Genomic DNA, 20,233 nt, shown 5'->3' with positions numbered 1-20,233 from the left:
AGTTTGATAATTTCTGACATCTATTATTTGTATTTTATAAAAAAATAGATGCTGCTATATCGCTTGAATCAGGTATTTAATTTAAATTGTTTTTCACGAGGCTCTCGGAAACGCTTTCTTTCTCGGTCACACGTCTCAAAAGCGGCTGGAAAACAAAAACAGCAAAGTGGAAAACAATGGTGACGCTTGGATTAAGAAAACTAGGGAATCATTTTAATGACTGCTATTTAACTTACCTCTCCTTTGGAACAGGGACTGGCCTTCTTTATTTGTACCACGAAAATATTCTTGGACAAATGTTGACATGTCCTTTTACGTACTTTGGTCTATTTGAGAAGTGCACCAGAAGCGTGGTTTCCAGCCCCATTTTCCACAGTCTTTGTGGGCTAGCTCGAAAAAGTGGAAAGCGTTTCCAAGTCACAAAAACCCGAATGGAAAGTTATTTCTGTCCACCTTCATCAACGGAAATGCATTGAAATGGGTTATAAATATTCTTTCCAAATCGTAGAAGCCGCCTTTCGACTTGACTCTCTTACAAGGTCTGGAAGTTGGAAATTTGATTACTTGTCAGTAGGCAATTTTAGGAAAAATTCTCCGAGAAATTTAAATGGAATCCTTCTTAATTATTCCAACCATACTTTTGTCAAAAATTATAATATCCATAAACGAAACTGCCAGAATTCTTGAAAGGTCATGAACTGACTCTTTCTCCCTCATATGAGCTGCCAAATATGAACTTGAATTTAAAGGGAAAACGAATAGATTGGCTCTAATGACGGAGGGCAAAACCCCTTTAAGTTAACTTTAGCTCAAATACGGTCAACTTAGGTTCGAAGACTCACTAACAGTTTGCTACCACAAGCTACTTGATTCCATTTTGAGCCCTTAATGGTAACAGGATAAGATAACAAAAGGTAACACTATATTTGCTGTAGTAAGCAAAATTTGCCATAGTAAGCAAAATTTAAAAAAACAAACTTTTAAAAAAATGTCTAGTGAGAAAAAATTGCCATTTGCAGCTGATTTTGAAATTTTTCTGTTAAGACTAAGGAAAACAATAATCATCACTCAAATATTACAAAATCACAAATCACAATAATCACAAAATCAAGATCAGAAGTGGAACCAAAATGGTGAACGTAAGAGAAAGATTTGAACTTTGAAAACAAAAATATGTCGCTTGGCATTAAAAAAAGAAGCAAATGTGCAAAAGTGCAGCTGCATCTTTGAGATCGATGACGAAGAGCAATTTATTTGATGACTTAACTTTATGCGGTAATTTTGACAGGAATGCACAAGCTGACGCATATTGTCGTTTAGATATAGAATTTCAATTATTAGTTGGCATATAAACACGTACAAGAACAATAGTACCTAAATCCACTGTGAGGCATAGATCTCTAGATTCCAAAAAACTACATCTAAATTTCTTATTTACACCAACTAATAAGCCACCAAATAGACGGCCAGTAGTAGTCTCAGCAGGTCTGGTAAAAAATTAATGGTCAGATGAAACTTTTAGGATCGAAGAATCATCCACATTGAGCAAGTGTTTGGCTAAGCAGACAATATCATACTTAAATAACAGGTTCTCAAGAGTTCTTAATTTCTCTCGGACGCCATCAACATTCTGAAAAATATAGAAACTATTTCACTAGGACCAGAACCCATATTAACCTGTAAGGTTTACAGTTTCATTTCTAACATCAGGCCCTCGAACAGATAGGTGTTTCTTGACCTCTGAACACGAAACACTATTGCTTCGATGACTGCCATCACAGTTAGCGCAGGTAATGGACTGCCTATGACAGCTCCTGTCACGGTTGCTATGATTACCGGCATATTTACTGCATTTATTTGGATTAGAACAATCTCTAGCAAAATGACCAAAGCCTTGACAATTGTGACATTGCACCGGTTTCTTGATCGGCAAAGTAACTCGAAATAAACCATATTCAATCTTGATTCGGTGTTTAGCAGCACGATCTAATTCATCTTTCGATATGAATTTTAACTGGACTACGGACGCATTACCAAATCTGGTTGCACCGCACTGTTCACACTGCTAACAAGAATAGGTATTTGTGATACGCCATAATGTTGATACATCCTAATAATGCCGGCACAATCATGCCTCACTACCTTCGTTCGAATATTTAGTGTGTTCGGTATTGCAGCAACAGCAACAGCCGCTGATTGTTCATCACACATATGTATTACTATCTTGTCTTTTTTAGTCACAATATGCTGGACTAGCAAACTCACGTTAATTAACTGGGTTTCGAATATCCAAGTTGCTTGGAACATTGCTCAACACAACAGGAACAGAAAGCTGTGCTTGAGCTGGAACCGAGGACCAGACTACAGAGCCTGGGGGCTGTATTGAGATTTCCTGCATTTCAACGAGAAAATTTAACATCCTCACGCACTTGTTTAAACTAGATGCTGCAACAGTGCTTCGTCCATCAGGGATACTTACTTACTTGTACTTACTTACTTGTACTTGGGTCACGTTCGAGTCTTGTCCAGGCCCATCGTGGCATCCAGAATTTGTCGACATGCGTCTCTCCATTGCTCTCTTTCAAGTGCGATTGGCTCGATCGACTGGATTCATTGTCTATTCCATCGATGCCCGTGCTTCTTGAAACCTCCCATTGGCTCGAGGTCGGCTCTAACTGTTGATAACCATGTCTTTTTTTTTTTCCTCCAGGCTTCTTCTTCCAGTGCGCAAGGGGTTGGCATTTCAAGCACTGTTTGCTGAACGAGTCATCCGGTCGGTGCAGTGTATGCCCGAACCATCGTAGACGTCTCGCTTTGACAACATCAGAGACAAGTGGTATATTACCACATCTTCTTCTGATGACATCGTTACGGACGCGGTCAGAGAGACGCAGGCCAAGAATACAGCGAAGACACTTGTGGTGGAAGACATTCAGGTTATTAGCTTCCCCAGCTCTGAGGGGCCACGTTTCGCAACCATAAAGAAGCACAGAGAGTACCAAAGCGTTATATATCCGGAGTTTTGTTCGAAGGGAGATTTCATTTCGTAGCCAGAGGTACTTCCGAAGCTGGATGAATGCTGCCTAGGCTGCGGAGATGCGGCTTTGTATTTCGCTTAGAGCTTCACCCTTGGGATTTATTAGGGAACCTAGATATTTGAAATTCTAGACGTCCTCGATTGGGATGCCATTCAATGTGATTGGAGTTTCATCTAGCCCAGAGGTGCGCATCGATTTTGTTTTTGATTGGCTGATCTTTGGTCCAGTAGCAAGGGATCTAGCAGCAATGTCGTCTATCATGAGCTGTGCTTCTATTATCGACTCAGCCAAGATATCCATATCATCAGCGTAATCAAGGTCTGTTATTGATAGTGCTGGACTGATTGTCACACCTTTGTATTTGTCAAGAGTCTTCATGATCTGGTCAATGACAAAGTTAAATAAAATAGGCGATAAGGCACAACCCTGTCGCACTCCTTTGTCAATTGATATTTCTTTTGAGATTTCTCCGTCAGCTCTTATAAATGCCCTCGTTCCCACGTAATACGCCTTAATTAGACGGACTATCTTTTCGGGCACTCCATCATCCTTCATTGCATCCCAGATGGCAATTCTCTTTACCGAGTCAAAAGCCGTTACAAAGTCGATAAAGACTAGTATTGTTTCCTGCTGGTGTATAAGGCGGTGTTCCAGGATCTGTCTCAGGCTAAAAATATGATCGCAGCGTCCCATACCAGGTCTGAATCCTGCTTGATTTGGCCTCGTCCGATCATTTCTAATATTTCTGAACCTATTTAATACTATTATTGTGAAAACTTTTGCAGAAATGGGTATCAGGGAAATTCCTCTATAATTTTTACAATCGGCTTGATCCCCTTTCTTAAATACAGGAATTATTATAGAGGTCCTCCACTCTTCAGGAATGTATTCGTTGACCCAGACATACGTGAGTAAGTTGTGGAGCTCGTCGATAGCCGCTTCTGGAAGGGCCTTGAGAGGTTCAGCTGGTAATTCGTCAATGCCAGGGCTTTTATCATTTTTTAATAGTTTTACGGCATGAATAATTTCTTCTCTGCTTGGAGGGGCGATATTGCAATCCTCATACACGAATGGTGACTCAGAACTGCTGCGGGATGGAATGGGTTGGCTGTGGTCATTTTCTGATGGGTGAAGAAGCTCCTGGAAGTGAGCACGCCATCGTTCTATGCGATCTTCTTTGCTCGTGAGAAGCTTGTTGTCCTTACTAAGTAGCGTGGGGGTAGATCTTTGCTTCTTTTTCCCAGTTGATTCTCCTAGAATCTGGTAGAGTTTCCGTGAATCATTGCGTGCAGCAGCTTTATCCATTTCACAGGCTACATTAGACCAATATGCTTGTTTGTCTGCCTTAGCAGATTTGTGACATTCTTGGCGGAGTGCTTTAAAAGAAGCAGAGTGTTTATCAGTCATTTGTTTCTTCTTTAAAGAGAGTTCTATTGTCTTCTGAGAAATCTATCTTTTGGGTTTTTTGTCACTTACTCCGAGAATTTCTGTAGCTGCCTCTTTCACTTGATTTCGGAACTTGATCCAGCACTTTTCTATATTTAGTGATGGGTTAAAATTTTCTTGCTCGGTCATGGCACATGTCTCGGTCTCAGAAATTGCTTGATTGGTCTTAAATTCTCGGTCATTATCTTGCAACGCCGTGAAACGGTTTGTAAGTTCGAGCATAAAGGTTTCTTTGATTTCAGGGAGTTTAAGTTTCGTTGTGTCTAGGATGCGTCTAGGTGCAGATACTTTTTTGGAGCTGAGTCTGAATCTAACTTTTGATTTTAGTAACAAATGGTCGGATCCACTTTTTGATCCAGTGTCCGCCCCTCTGTATACTCTCGAGTCTTTAATCATTGACTTCCAGCGACGAGAAACGAGTAAATAGTCAATTTGGGCGCGGGTTCTACCATCTCGGGATCTCCAAGTGTAAGTGTGGCAAGGTTTGTGTTTAAACCATGTATTAGCATCACTGAGATTATTAAGCATAGCAAACATGAGAAGTCTAACTCCGTTAATGCACCGGTCGCCCAACCCGTGGTTGCCAATGGCCCATTCAGAATCGTTTAGTCTCGTGCCAATCCTGGCATTGAAGTCACCACCGATCACGAGGATGTCCTTACGAGGAATTTTATTCATAGTCAGTTGGAGGTCAGCATAGAATTTGTCTTTCAAGTGGCCAGGGGCGTCACGAATAGGGGCATATACAGATAGTATTTTCAGGTTATTACTCTGACCTTTTAAACGGGCCATTACAATTCTGTCAGACACTGCTTCATAGTCAAGGAGTCCCGATGCGATCTTGGGTGTCATGATTATTCCCACTCCTGCGAGGCCGGATCCATCCATTGGGGCAGAATTGAATAGTATGGCCTTTTTACCCGAAGGGGCTATTAGGTCAAGTGTCGTTTGTCCATTTAATCTTGTCTCTGAAACACAGAGTATGTTCAGGTTATATAAATAAAATTCTTCAGCTACGAAGGCTTGCGTTAGTGAACATTTGATGGAACAGAGGTTCCAGCAGCCGATATTCAGGCCATGTCTTCTTGATAGTATGGTAGCTAGCTCACTTTTCGACGAGGTCGCCAGTCTCGACGCATCGCTTAATGCCGGGAATGCCGTAGCCAAATTCGCTCTCATATTAGACATATTCAACATAATTCTGGATGTTTCTTGGGTATGATTAGCCGCAGGGGCCCCAGTCCTACGGGTCGCCCGGAGCACGTTGGCCGTCACTTGGCTTGGCGTGAAGCTATGTGACGTTTACACCCTCTCACCGCTATGAGGTGTGCTGGCGGGTTTGCTCTACTGCCTAGGGACGGAAGGGGGGAGCATCCTTGCTTGATTGCATCAGGGATAGCTGGTGCGTCACAAGGATCAACTATAAAAAAAGGGGTAGCTCCTCCTTACGCACTGAAAAACCACTCAACTGATCATGGAGATCTGCCAAAAATGTTGCGCTTGGATGTGAACCCCTATGCCTTTCAGGAGTATCAAATTTCAAAGAACTTTTGTACACATTAGTGCCTACTTAATCATATCTTTTGCAAAAAAATTCGATGCAATCTTGATAACTGAATCTTTTTCTCTTGTAATGTTCCACTGCAGAAAATTCAAAACTGGACACACCATTTTTCTGGTGGTTTCCTTGCGAAAGGAGTGAGGGAAGCGTTGAAGGCTGACTACCTTGTCCCCGCAATTTTACGGACACACCCGGCAAATACCAAGGCTCTTGCTACCAACCCTCTCACCCCCATCTGCCAGTGGCGTCATTTGGAGTGGGGGTAGTTTCCCTTCCCCAGTAATTTGGAGAAAAACTAAATTCATTAAGTAACTTTAAAACTATCGCTCATTTTAAGCTTCAAATTCGCTATTTACTTCGACTAGATATTTTTTTTAATTAATCCCAGCTCGTTTTTAATGTTAAAAAATGCGAAAAATAATGGTCCATTGCGCTTCCTCATTAACATTTATACAAAAATATTTTCTTTGAAATCTTATCATTAAAAAAATAGGTCATCTACTTCTTATACAAGATCAGCGTAACATCAACCAGGGAGAATTTTTGCTCTTGTTAGCAGGTCTAGTGCTTGAAATACATTATAGTGAGAAACAATCGATTATCTAATTGAGACTGTACTAGGTTAATTTTGTGTTTTCAGCTAGATTAAACAATTATTTGATATAGCTATCTCATAGGGCAGTGCCCAAGGGATTAGTCTAAGAACCTAAAATCTTGAGTATTGGATGGTATTACGATTTTGTTGCTATTGAAACTAGTTCCAGTGGCGCCAATCATGGAGGGGGGAGGGGGTTATTGTCTCTCCTGGATTTCACCCATCCCTTGATTAAAAAAAATTATTTTGTATTTTCATGGAGAAAATTGCCCCCCCTCCCTCCTTAATTTTTTTTTTAGACCTACTTCGCAAAGTGTAGAATAATTGTAATTAACACATTTTGACTGCAGCTGCACTATATTTGACTCACACCCCCCTTCCTCCCTAGTAGGTAAACATAAATTATATATTTCCCATGTATTTCGCCATGCGTCACCCTTGCTTCAACCCATGAAATTAAAAAAAATTAAATATTTAAGATATTAAAGATAAATATTTAATAAAAAAAACTAATTTTCTTTAAACAAAAGTACAGGTTGTGGGTGATATGACACTTCATGATTGCCTTCAAAGCTCAGAATTAGCTAATAAATATGGTTTTAGAGGTCCTGAATTGCCCCAGAAACGTAATGTTCCAGTGAAATTACGTAGGGGTACAATAGTTCCATATGAGACAGCGCAAGAGTTTTTCAAAAATACAGTGTTGTACCCTGTTATTCATGTTCTAACTACAGAGATTGAAAGTAGGCTAGAAGAGAACAGTTTGGACGTTTAGAAAAACTTAAGGGTAATACTAGGTATAAACGAAATGAATAAAGACAGTTTAAGCACAGTGTGTAAATACTATAAGCTCAATTTCAGACACTCCATGTGTAGTTACATTGTTTTTACGGAGTTGAGGATACAAAAAAAAACATTCTAGAAAGAGGATCTGTTTTTACTGAAAAACGCTTGAAATGTGTTTCCTCTGATATTTTATCATACAGAATTTATAACCAGTTTTTTCTTTATCATGTGTGTGTGTGTTGCAACTGCGATCGATAACGTAACTTTATAATTAGACTGTGTTTTAAGCAGTATACTTCACTATTTCTATGAATTCTGCGTCGTGCGAAAGATCTTTTTCTTGTCTTCAATGGTTGAAGATTTACTGCCACAACACCACGGGATAAGAAAGATTATCTTCACTTGCACTGTTGGCATTTGAAAAAGAAGTACAAATTGACCTTGATGAGGTGATAAAGGAATTTAATATAGAAAAACATAAACGACTTCAATTTTCGTAACAAGTCTGTGTGTGTTGTAGGTTTATTTTATATGTACATTCGTCTAATTTTGAAATATCATAAGGTTCAGGTTACAATATAATATTAGACTTGGAATTATCATGTATTTTTGCTTTTACTTTACGTGGCACGCTTATCTCAATGCTATTTATTAATATAAAGGAGCGAACCCACTACTAGATCAATTTAATAAAAAGTCATAAGCAATATTTCAATGAATCACAAATCTGTTAAAAATTGGGTGCAACTGAATAGCACAACACACAAGGCTGTTAAAATGGTGCTTGGTTCAACTATAAGATAGAGCATCCTGTGCTATTTAATGTTTATTATGTATTGTGTAATATTTTGAATTTAACCTAGTAGCGTCTTCGGTAAATGGTAGCTTTTCTTCAGTAGCACTTGAATAAATCCCCCCCCCCAATAAAAATACTGGCACTACGCCCCTGTCTTCTGCTTATTCTCCCCTCCCCCCCACCACCTCTATCGCAGCGTGATTGCCTATAAATATCGGATTTCCTAATTATATTTGCACTGCTTGAATGAAATGTCTAATTTCTTGCTAAAACTAGTCAGACAGATTTCACACAATGTCACAATAATCGACCTACATTTGTCGAGTGATTGTAAAATAAGTTCATAAAAATTTGCCAAACAGCTTCTGTTTAAAACCCAGAAAAAGTTATTTTTTGCCACAATGCAGATTTGTTCCCGAAATAAATGCTATTTCATGACTGTTATATATATAGGATAGAATATGGCATTAGACTTTACAGTCCCTACCGGCGGTGCTGATCTCCGTTTCTTGGCCCTTCAGCCAGGAAGTGCAATATGGGGTTGGGGGCCAACCATTCTTTGCTTTCGCACACCCTTAGTGTTTACCTTCTCCAGATTTCTCCAGGGACCCATTTAGAGCTGGGTCGACTCTGGCTGAGCTTACAGTCACACCACTGACCCCCGAAAATTTGCACAAGCAAACTTAACCTGTATAGGAATTACTAGGCCTACAGTTTTTTGTTATTTTTTTTTACTCTAACTCTATTTCTGGAATAATAGCTCCATCATACCGATTGATAATGATCTACCTTTTGGATTGATTTTGAATTGGACAAAACTTTCAATTTTTTAATACAAATATTTAACAAAGGGCCCAACTAGGTTTTTACACAAAAATTGTAGCGAAAAAAACGATCAAGGTGAAAATAAAAAGCAAAACTACAGATGATATTTGGCAATCATGTTTTTTGACCATCCAACTGGGACCAAACGAAAAGCAGCTCGTCCCTGAATGGGTTGAGACAAGTTCATAAGAAGCGGTTTAAAGAATGAGCTTTTAACAGATTGGGGCGAATTAAAATCACAGCATAATTAGTCTCATATAGCTTGAACAGACATGCGTTGTTTTTAAAGTAAATTACTATTATTTTAGTTTTTTTTTTTTAGACAAGAACCTGATATTCTATTCATTCATAAGATGAATCATGTGCCACATTCACAAAAGGACATGACACATGCACCCCCCCCCCGAACATCTAAGATAAAAAGGGCTAGTAAAGAAGAAACACTAATTAAAATTAAACAAAATTTGACGTCGTACTTCCTGGGCTAGCTAATTGGGTTCACTTACCAAGCGAATGAAACTTTTTTAAGCAATTCAGACATTGATTTAGTACTGCACGAGTAGCATTGTATTTTGTTAATCGTAAATATTGACGAGTAGCTCGATTTCGAAATTAGGATTTTTAACCTTTAAATTTTTATTTCTACTAATTTCTGATTATATCTGTTTATTATTTTTAATACATATTTGCGCTGTTTGGTTTTTAGGTTTTTTTTTTAATTCTTCCAATTTTTGCTTTCATTTGTTTTTTTCTGTTTGCTTTCCGTGTTTTTTATTTTTATCCAATTTGTTTCTGTTTATCCGATGATTTTTATTCTTTGTTATGGCTTAGTGCTGAAAAGAGTTGTTAGCAGTAGTAGTACTAGTTTCAATTTCATGAAAATATGTCAGAAAACCCTGTGGTGAGTAAAGTCACTTTTTTTGAGGAGCAAAATAATGTCGAAATCAATGACTAATAAAGATGCCCATTCTTAGGTTTGAACCAACCTCATGTAGATCCACCTTAATGTACCATATCACTTCGCCAACTTGGGAACAAAACTTTATGGCTATCAGAAATCATGATCTATGGGTATTTTTAGTTATATTAAATCCAATAGGCAAAAAATTAACAAATTTAAACGTTTAATTAAAAACAATCAATTCAAAATAACAACAAACAAATTAAAGCTGAATATCTGAAATTATTTATGCGACATTCTTATTTCAAAACTATCTTTGCAAGCAGATGTGATTTGAGCCCTTGCAAAAAAAGCTGCTTATATTTCTAGGCTAGACGATCTGAAAAACCGCAAGAGTAAAATGCAAAAGGCACCTTTTTTAGTGAGTTAGAAGAAACAAAATAAAATAATAATAAGGCAAAACCTGGCACAGGCTTCTAATAACCAGTGATTTACTTACAACTGAACCATAGCAAGAAAAAAAGAAAGAGAAAAACATAGTTAGTTGTCATATGTTTAAGGTTTTATCACAACCAATTTATGAATACATCACACTCACGATGGTTTATTTCTCCCTTAAGGGGTGCTTGATACTATATGAAAATACATTAAAAGCAGGGGCTTAATATGCTATGGAACAAGGGGAGGGGCCAACAGCCTGACTCCCCCCCCTCCTCAGGATTTAGATAACATTACGCCATTGATTGAAGGAAGAAAATTCTCATTATCTATGCTCGGGCCATTCATCAATATATTTGAGTAAATGTTTTCATATTCCATATTATTTTATTTTCGTATGAAACAGCTTCGCAGCAATAAATATGTCAATTTTCATTCATGAAATCCAAAACATTGAGGTTATTCTATAAGTAAATGCCCATTGACGATGTGATTTTAATAATACTGATATTTAGCTAGCATTAATTTGAGCCAATCCCAATTTTTTCATAAAATTTAAAACCCATCAGAAAATTTCATGAAAAATGTAACTGGCTCAAATTACCAACTAAATCTAGGTATCAGCAAAATCTCACTGTAAATAGGCCTTAAGGAGTATTCTGGTGAAAAAAGCCATGCAGACACCTAACCACTACCACTACTACGTCATTGAGCCACAACGACTGAAATATTCAACCCTTCCTTTACACTGACTGCGATCTTCTATTATTGCTTAATGTTTATTGGCTAAGAATAAGTTAAAACGGAATCTTAATATTTTATTCCTTTTCCGTGTTACTTTTCAACATCCAATCTTCGACAAACTACATATATAACTGATGTTATAGTTATTAATACAAATTCTGACATTTATTTATCCTCAACCGTTAATATGCTCAACCATATTCCATTTGGGAAAAAATCTTCCATAATCATATTTTTTTTTCTTTTTACCAAAGATAATGAGTGAGCTTTTTTCATATCTTCAAAGCAGACCAGAAAATTTTCTTGACAAGGGAAGGTGAATCGTCAATGCAGTAAACATACAAAACAAACCAAATAAACAAGAACTATTGAACTATATAACAAGGATAATAAAATGCGAAACGTGTTAACAACAACTTATGTTCTGGGGGAGGTAGAGACTGATGAAAAATCCCTTTCCGCTTTCATGACTGGAGGAGGGTGTGGACATTTTTAAAAAAAATTTCCAAAACCCGTAGATTTGTTAGTATTTTTTCTTTGGGAAAATTTCTTAGCTAAGAGTCCTCTCTCTCCCGTATGTACTGATACGGACCAAAACGTTTGAAATTAAGTTTTCTTATTTTTAAATTTTATTGTAAAAAATAGTTTACGACGTTGAAACTTGAGCGTTAGTCTAGTTTCACTATGCAGCCCTTACTTCATGAAAAACAATTTTTCATTTAACAAAATCTAATGAAATAGAAGTTTTCATAGAAAAATTGCCAAGGTAATTATTATTAATCGTGTTTAGGGATTTCATAAAAATAAAGTTCCCTGTTAACAACCAAAAACACCTCAAAAGATATAGCCTAAAACTGAAAACCCCCCTAAAAACATACAAGAGAAAAACTAACCTAACATAGGCTAACTATTTCACCATAACATAGGCTAAATCAGGCACTTGGATAATTAATGCCATTTTACACAAGCCTATTCTTCAGGGTGACTTCTGCTTTGAACAGCAGAATAAGCATAAGCAGGCATAGATCCTGGATTCGTCAAAATATCAGTTTTTGTGCTTAATTCTCTCAATGTATTCAGCGCAGCTAAAACAAAAAGAAAAAAGAAAATTATAGAAAATATAGTTCCAACATAAACGCAGGTGGAGCCAGAATTCCTGCGGGAGAAGGGGTATCAGAAAACTTGGAAAAATATCACATGTTATGTAATAAAATTAACTTGTGAATTATTCAGTCTTTAGATCTTATTAATTAAAATTATTTTTTTTTCACAAAACAAGTTTTTCAAAGAAAAGTAAAGAGCACCCTTTAGCCCAAAATGAGCAGAAATAAAGTCAAATAATCTTCCAACCGTAACACTCACAAACTGCTATCAATAAATAAATGAAACTCAAAACGAACAGAAATTACAATAGATACGCAACTCAAACTCAAAACGAGCAGAAATTAACATGAGTAGGGCGGATAACCCCATGCCTTCTCAAGATCGGAACCTAATTTGTGCTTTACTGAAAAAACAAAAACAAAGAAATAACCGAGGATTGTCAGTTTAATTGACACATGCTGATATTTATTCCTTAAAGTTTAGAATTTTTTTATTTAAAAAACAAAAAAAGTAAAGACATTTAAAATGTATTTAGTTTTCAGTAAAGCGCAAATTATGTTCTGGTCTTGAGAAGGCATGAGGTTTATCATCGCTACCCATGTTAATTTAGGTTCGTTTCGAGTTACATATATTTATTGATAGTAGTTTGTGGTGGTTTTATGCTTGAAAGATTATTAAAACTTAAAACGAACAGAAAATATTACGTATATGAGAAGGGTTGCCTCTCCTCAATAGCTCGCTCTTACGCTAAAGTTTCTATTTTAACTTTTAAAAGAGATTATTATTCTAGTTGAACCTCCTTTGTGATACAGGAGTCATTCTTAAACAACTGGAACAAAAGTCAAACTTATGTTGCTATAGCGTTATTATTAGTTGAAAAAAGCAAAATTAATACGTAAATTTCGTTTAATTGTTCATGTTCAGTGAGCCAAATTCAAAACCTGCATCAATTCAAAAATGTTCAGAAATTAAATGAGGAAAACAAGTTTTTTTTAAATGAAAGCAAGGAGCGACATTAAAACTTAAAACGAACAGAAATTATTCCGTATATGAAAGGGACTGTCCCCTCCTTAACGTCCCACTCTTTACACTAAAGATTTTTATTGTTTTATAAAGTAGAGTTGTGAGAAAGAGTCAAACTTTAGCGCAAAGAGGGGGGGGGGCGTTTATTGTTTCAACAGCGAAAAAAACCACCCTAGGCCTTGGCTATTCTGTTTTTCACACCTTCGCAGAGACTGCATGTGTGTTTTTATTGGATTAACAACGTTTCTTGACTACTAAGGTCCTTGCGTCGGCCCTCCAATGTGTTGCTACAGCTCAGCTCGATCTCCAGGCCCCGTATTACCAACCTGAGATGAAACCCACTGCTTCGCTCCAGGACGCTTCACACAGGCTCTCAAAGACAAGTTATTGATACAAATCTAATTCTCCAATTTTGGTTATAATTGCTTAAGCTTGTTCAATGAATGCAAGTCCGATTCAATACGACACGGTTTATCTTCCAGTGAAATCTGACAGCAACTAAGAAAGTAAATCCAATTGAAATGGAACTTAGTACATAAACTACAAACAAAACAAGAAAGGGACAAAAACGGATTTGATCACTTTAATACCGAATTTTAATATCTTTTGGGACATCAATATGAAGTTCAATTATATGTTAATTTCAAACTATTAGATTCTGTACAATATACAATATCGAGTTGTCACCTTTGTTTTTATTAGATAAATAAATAAAGAAAATGCTTAGTCAAGGAATAGGGATATGAGAATTTTTCTCAGCAAAAGTATTGGTCAAAATATTGTCTTGGCAAAAAATTTGCTATGATAAGCTATATATCGCACATTGCAAAGTTTTTTTTTAATTGATCTTGTCATGTTCATTGAATTTTTGCTCATCCCGCATTCTTGATTACAGGAAGTGCTGGAAACAGTGGTTATCTTCAAATAATTGATCCTTAAAAAGTTTAATTGAGCGTTTTTTTCTTTTTAGAGAGAACATTTATTCACAAAACATAGAAAATTGAATTAAAATTTGTCAATAAACCTCATGGTCTGTACTTATCATAAAAAGTTTCCACTCTTTCAAATTTCTAATTCTGAAACTTGTCCATAATTGTCAACACGTTTTCGGTAGCGATCTTTAAATAAAAAATACAGAGGGCTAGCTCGAATGGCTATTTTAAAAGCCCTAGAAACCGTTCAAAATTTCACCCTCGGAATGTATTTTAGTTGACTGATTTATTTTATAACTTACGAAATAAGGGGATAAATTTCCATTCTAAAAATTAAGAACAAATCAATTAAGAAGGGAATATCAAATTAAGTAAGAAATTAGGATTATGTAGTCGGGTAGAGTAGTAGGTAGTAGTGTAAGTAATTAGGGTATGTGGGATTACGGGAAGAGCCTTTGACTTACTTGACTTGACTTAAGTCTCCTGCCGGGCACTGCTCGGCATAGAGAGTGACGTCTGCCTCCTCCACCCACTTCGGTCCATGGAGAGTATTTGCTCTTCGCCCTGTCTCGGGCGAATGTTTGCCATCGCCAAGAACTCGGACAGGCTGTCGGACCAACGTTTCTTCGGTCGGCCGCGAGGTCGCTTCCAACCAACTTTGATAGAGTCGAAGTCATAGATCATCTTTGCGGGTAGATGTGGTGGCATTCGAAGCAGATGCCCGAACCATCGTAAGGTTCGCTCGGCTGCTTGAGTCGAAAACCAAGACTGCTTTGTGAGCTACAGAAGCTTTTCATTGCTGACGAAGTCGGACCATCGTAGGCCTTCAATCCTCCTCAGGCTCTTTGCATGAAATATGTCTATTTTCTTGAGGGTTGCAGCTGATGCTTGGCATGTCTCAGCTCCGTAAAGCATCACAGAACCGACTAGAGCGTTGAAGATCCGCAGTTTCGTTGTGCGACTGATATTTGGTTTTCGCCAGAGGTGACGAATCAGTCTACCCATGACAGAAGACGCTTTAGATAATCTTGCCTGCAGCTCGGGGAGAAGTGAGCCATTTGAAGAAATTACGGAGCCCAGGTAGGTGAAGTCTTTAACAACCTCGATGCTAGTGGTGCTGTCCAGGCTAACTGGAGAGTTAACAGCAGGAGAAGACGGGTCTATGGCCATAATTTTAGCTTTGTTCCAGTTTATATGCAGTCCTACTTTGGCAGCCTCTTCTCGCAGAATTCGGAGCGCTTCCAGCAGCTGCTCCATGGAGTCCGCCAGAATGGCCAAGTCATCGGCAAAATCGACATCTGAGATGGTATGATCTCCGAATTTGAGCCCAAAGCTGAGACGTGAAGTGGTTTTTGTCATAACGTAATTTATGATGACATTGAACAGCTCTGGGGCCGCTGCACATCCTTGGCGCACCCCTGTCGTGATTTGAAAGAACGGGCTGTGCCGACCATTTACTTGTACACAGCTCTCCGTCCCATGGTGCAGCGCCTTGAGAAGTCTGCAATATTTCTCGGGTAGGCCAGTCAACTCTAGAATCCGCCAAAGAGCTTTTCGATCGACTGAGTCAAATGCAGCACGGAAGTCAACGAAGGCAATAAATGCTTTCTGTCGGAACTCTGTGGTCTTCTCTACTATTTGTCGAATCGTGAAAATCTGCTCGATGGTTGAACGATCCGACATAAAACCAGCTTGCTCCGGTCGCCGGATTTTTCGAATGATGCTCCGACATCGATCCAGCAGGACCATTGAAAACAGTTTGCCAGGGACTGACAGTAGGGTTATTCCCCGGTAGTTGGAGCAGTCGCTTCTCGAGCCTTTTCTCTTCCATAAGGGGATGATGACACCCTTCCGCCAATCCTCGGGAATTATCTCTGTTTGCCAGATTGTAGAGAACAGGGTGTGTAGAAACAGGAGCGTTGCAGGACCTCCATATTTTAACAGCTCTGAGTTTAAGCCACAGATACCAGCAGCTTTATTATTCTTGAGTCTTTTTACTGCATATCCAATTTCTGAGGGGCTGAAAGGCTCATCTGGAGGAACATCTGCTCCAGGTCTTTGACTGCAAGGTTGGCTGGGACTATCATTAGGAGGCGCAGACGGATCAGTATTGTTGAGGAGCGAACAGAAGTGGTCCTTCCACCGCTCAAGACAAGAACATTCGTCAGAGAGAAGTGCACCATCCCTGGACAGGACGGGACCAAAGGTGGGAGTTTTATTTTCAGTGAGGTCTCGGGAGATGCTTGAATAGGCTGCCCATGTCTTTCTTTTTTGCAGCTAGCTAAATTTCATCGGCTTTCCTTGCAACAAACTGGGTTCTATCCCGGTGAATGAGTCTGTTCCGCACTCCATTGAGCCTCCGATATGTGGTCATGTCCCCAAGAAGTCTTGCCTTCCGTCTTTGCTCTATGACTTGCAGTGTTTCATTAGTTAGCCACGATTTCTTTGGATAACTCCTCTTGCCAAGCACTAGTTGTGCTGCTTCACTGGTCTGCAATTTAAAATGCTTCCAGAGATCTTCGCTGCTATTAAGTGAGCCAAGGGCCTCGAAGCGATTCGATATCTCGATACTGTACTTCTGGCGAGTATCTGGTTCCTTTTGTTTCCCAATATCTGCAGCGACGGGTTTTCTTTTCGATCGTTGTGCATGGAGGCGAAGCCAAAGATCAGCGCACACAAGCCTATGGTCTGCGTTTCCAAGCTCTGCTGATCTGTAAGTTCTGCAGTTCTTCACCAATGATCTCCAGCGTTTGGAAATAATGACGTAGTCAATCATCTTCTTTGTACGACCGTAATTACTATACCACGTGTACTGATGAATAGTTTTGCGTTGGAAGTAGGTGTTTGCAATGTAAAGGTCTTGAGATCGGCACAGTTCAAGTAAGTGGAGCCCATTGTCGTTAAGTGGGTCGGGGGATACAGGACCAACTGTGCCACGCCATAAACCCATATCATCGCGCACTGTCGCATTATAGTCGCCAAGGAGAACAGTTATATCATGGGGGGGGGGTACTGTTGCAAGGCATCTGGACAAAGCAGAGTAGAAATCCTCCTTAGTTGCATCATCAGAATCATCGGTCGGGGCATAGCATACGATGACAGTCATCTTGCCATGCTTGTGTCCAAAGCGGGCCTTAATTAATCTGTCCGATACAGGTTCGTGTAAAAGTAAGGCCTTTCTTGTAAGGCTATTTAGTGCAAGGCCTACACCATTCCTTCTCGAGCTTCCTCCAGACCAGAGCAATGAGTCACTGTTACCTATTCGCTCTTCTCCGCTTCCGGTAAGACGTGTTTCTGTAAAACCTGCAATTGACAATTTATTCTTGCGAAGTTCTTCAGAGAGTAGGTTCTTTGACGCAGGTGCATTCAAAGTCAAGACATTCCAGGTGGCTATTCGTAGCCCCCTTCGGTCCATAAGGTTTAGTCTGTCAGTCTTTCTGACGTCGTCAGCATGTCCATTGACGCGCGATGGTCGAGATCTTAAAAGGGAATCTGGGTCCGAGGCTATATTGTCACTTTTCGTAGCACTTAATTTTCGGGTGGAGGGTCGCTAGCCCAACCGACCCTAGGCCTGGAATCTGATTAGAGCTAGGTTAAACCTAGGTACTGAGATTCCCGGGGTGGGCTCCACCCGCCACATGAGGTTGAGGCCGTCCTGATCGGAGTGTTTTGTAAATTTGACCTGTTTATTTTAGGACCTACAAAATAGGTTGATAAAATCTAGTTTTCGAATAAAATGAATTACGATAATGTAAGATTAAGTAATTAGGGTAGATTATGGGGAAAAGCTTGACTTTATTTACTTAGTAAGGGAGGAAGTCTCCATCATAACTAAAAAGTCTCCATCATAACTAAAAATTCCCTAGTAATACACAATTTTTTTTTATTTAAAATCATGCGATTAACACAAATGACCTGAAATTTTGTTGGGCCTAGCTCTCCAGCTTACAAATTAGATTTTGTTTTACAGCATCATTGTGTGGTAAATTAAAGTCCGGCTGAAAACTTTAATTTTTTCGCTAAAAATGAAATAAAATTTTTTAAAATAAAATTTGAAATAAAATTTATTCATTAAAAATTTTTTTCATTTAATTTATCATTTAAAATGATAAATTTTTCTCTTAAAAGTCTGGCTGAAAACTTCGTAATGAAGAATTTTTCTCCTAAAGTCCGGCTGAAAACTTTAAAATGATAAATTATTCTCCTAAAGTCTGGCTGAAAATTTTTAAATGGTAAATTTTCTCCTAAAGTCTGGCTGAAAACTCTTAAATGGTAACTTTCTTTTCAAGTCTAGCTGAAAACTTTTAAATGGCAAATTTTCTCTTAAAGCCTGGCTGAAATATTTGAAATATTTTAAATCGTAAATTCTCTTCCAAAGTCTGACAAAAAATTTTAAATGGTGAATTTTCTCCTAGTCTGACTGAAAGCTTTTAAATAGTAAATTTTCTCCTAAAATCTGGCTGAAAATTTATAAAAGTAAATTTTCACCTAAAAGTCTGGCTGGAAACTTTAAATGATAAATTTTTCTCCTAAAGTCTAACTGAAAACTTTAAAAGGTAAATTTTCTCCCAAAGTCTGGCAGAAAACTTTTGAATGGTACATTTTCTTCTAAAGTCTGGCTGACAAATTTAAAATGGTAAATTTCCTCCAAAAGTATGCCTGAAAACTTTTAATGGTAGATTTTCGTTTTAAGTCTCGCTGAAAACTTTTAAATGGTATGTTTTTTCCTAAGCTTTTGAAAATTAAATTCTCTCCTAAAGTCTGGCTGCAAACTTCTGAATAGTAAATTTTCTCCTAAAATGTAGCTGAAAACTTTTAAATGGTAAATGTCCTCATAAAGCCTGGCTGAAAACATATAAATGGTAATTTCTTTCCTCAAGCCTGGGTGAAAACTTCTAAAAGCTATGTTTTCTCCGAAAGTTTTCAAGATGTTATTTAAAATTATTTTCCTGTTTGTTTGAACACACAGTGTTTAAAAGTGTAAAATAAAATTCCATTACAATTACGCTATACGATTAAAAAGAATTCAGAGCAGATAGACGAAATGCAGCCCATTCATGTGCAGATGTAAAACTTGATGTACATCAATTGGTCATCTATAAGGGGTGATGATACTAAAATCCACTCTAAGGATGGGCTCAGCCTTGTCAAGTAGTATATTTTGCATGTAACTCAAAACCACAGCAAAATGACAAAGAGGCAAAAATGGAAAACGACAGAAAAATATCAGACGAAAAAATATCGAAAAAAAAACAAACTGTAATGTCACTTCATTGAATCATGTTAAGCATGCAAAAAAAGGAAACAATCAGCAATTAGAAAAGATCAATGACAGAAAATGGTCTTCAATGCCGTATCCAGGGGAGCAGGATTAGGGGGGTTTGACCCCCCCCCCATACTGTTTGTCCAACTAAGGACAAACGACCCTGGTTTATATTCAAAAATGAATCTATTTTTTTGCGTTTTCTAAAGTTTTTATGCACCCCCCCCCCTAAAAAAACGGTCGGCGCAAAGATCTTCTATGATCATAATCTCTAAATCTTTTAACACAGCTCAAACACATGTGGTGACCGTCCTCGCAGGAGTGCTTCCAATTGATTTCAGAGCACTGGAATTAAGTATATTAAGATACGGAAAAAACGGCCGACCTTAACATTGGCCGAGGGTTTTGAATCCTACCTTAAATGGAATTAGCTATTTGGCATATCATAGCCATTATACCAACCAAATTATTGCAATCTTTAAATGAGTTTTTGTCTGCAAAACGGTTTGATGAGTTTAAAAATTCTGTAAGCACATGACCTACTAACTTTTAAAAATCCACCCAAATAGAAGATTAACACAGCTTATTACAAGGCATAGCAGATTGCTTCATTTTTTAAATAGGATTGGGAAAGCTGACTCTCCATTGTGCTTGTGCGGTCAACTGGAAACATGTAGTCATCTTCTATTTGATTGCCCTGTTTATTGTAGAGAGCGTATAGTAATGGATTTCGAATTTAGTGAATATGAAATTAGTGTGCCGTTCCCTTTATCGCTGATAA

The 20,233-nt window shown here is 38.1% G+C and overlaps 2 protein-coding genes across 2 annotated transcripts in view; both read right to left on the bottom strand.

The window, feature by feature from the left end:
- Positions 1–4,487: 4,487 nt before the first annotated feature.
- Positions 4,488–5,663, bottom strand: LOC136028535 (craniofacial development protein 2-like). The gene has a single exon (XM_065706381.1). The coding sequence runs from the start codon at positions 5,661–5,663 to the stop codon at positions 4,488–4,490; it is 1,176 nt and encodes a 391-aa protein (XP_065562453.1).
- A 4,491-nt stretch (positions 5,664–10,154) lies between these two features.
- Positions 10,155–20,233, bottom strand: part of LOC136028284 (MLX-interacting protein-like) — a gene marked incomplete in the record, with an annotated part of 87,271 nt that continues 77,192 nt past the window's right edge. Inside the window, 1 exon segment of the mRNA XM_065706029.1 lies at positions 10,155–12,215. Coding sequence (XP_065562101.1) covers positions 12,100–12,215 — 116 coding nt within the window.

This window comes from Artemia franciscana, chromosome 6 (assembly GCF_032884065.1).
Source record: "Artemia franciscana chromosome 6, ASM3288406v1, whole genome shotgun sequence".
Classification (NCBI taxonomy): domain Eukaryota; kingdom Metazoa; phylum Arthropoda; class Branchiopoda; order Anostraca; family Artemiidae; genus Artemia; species Artemia franciscana.
Note: the sequence above shows the minus strand (reverse complement) of the source record. Positions and strands in the feature narration are given on the sequence as shown.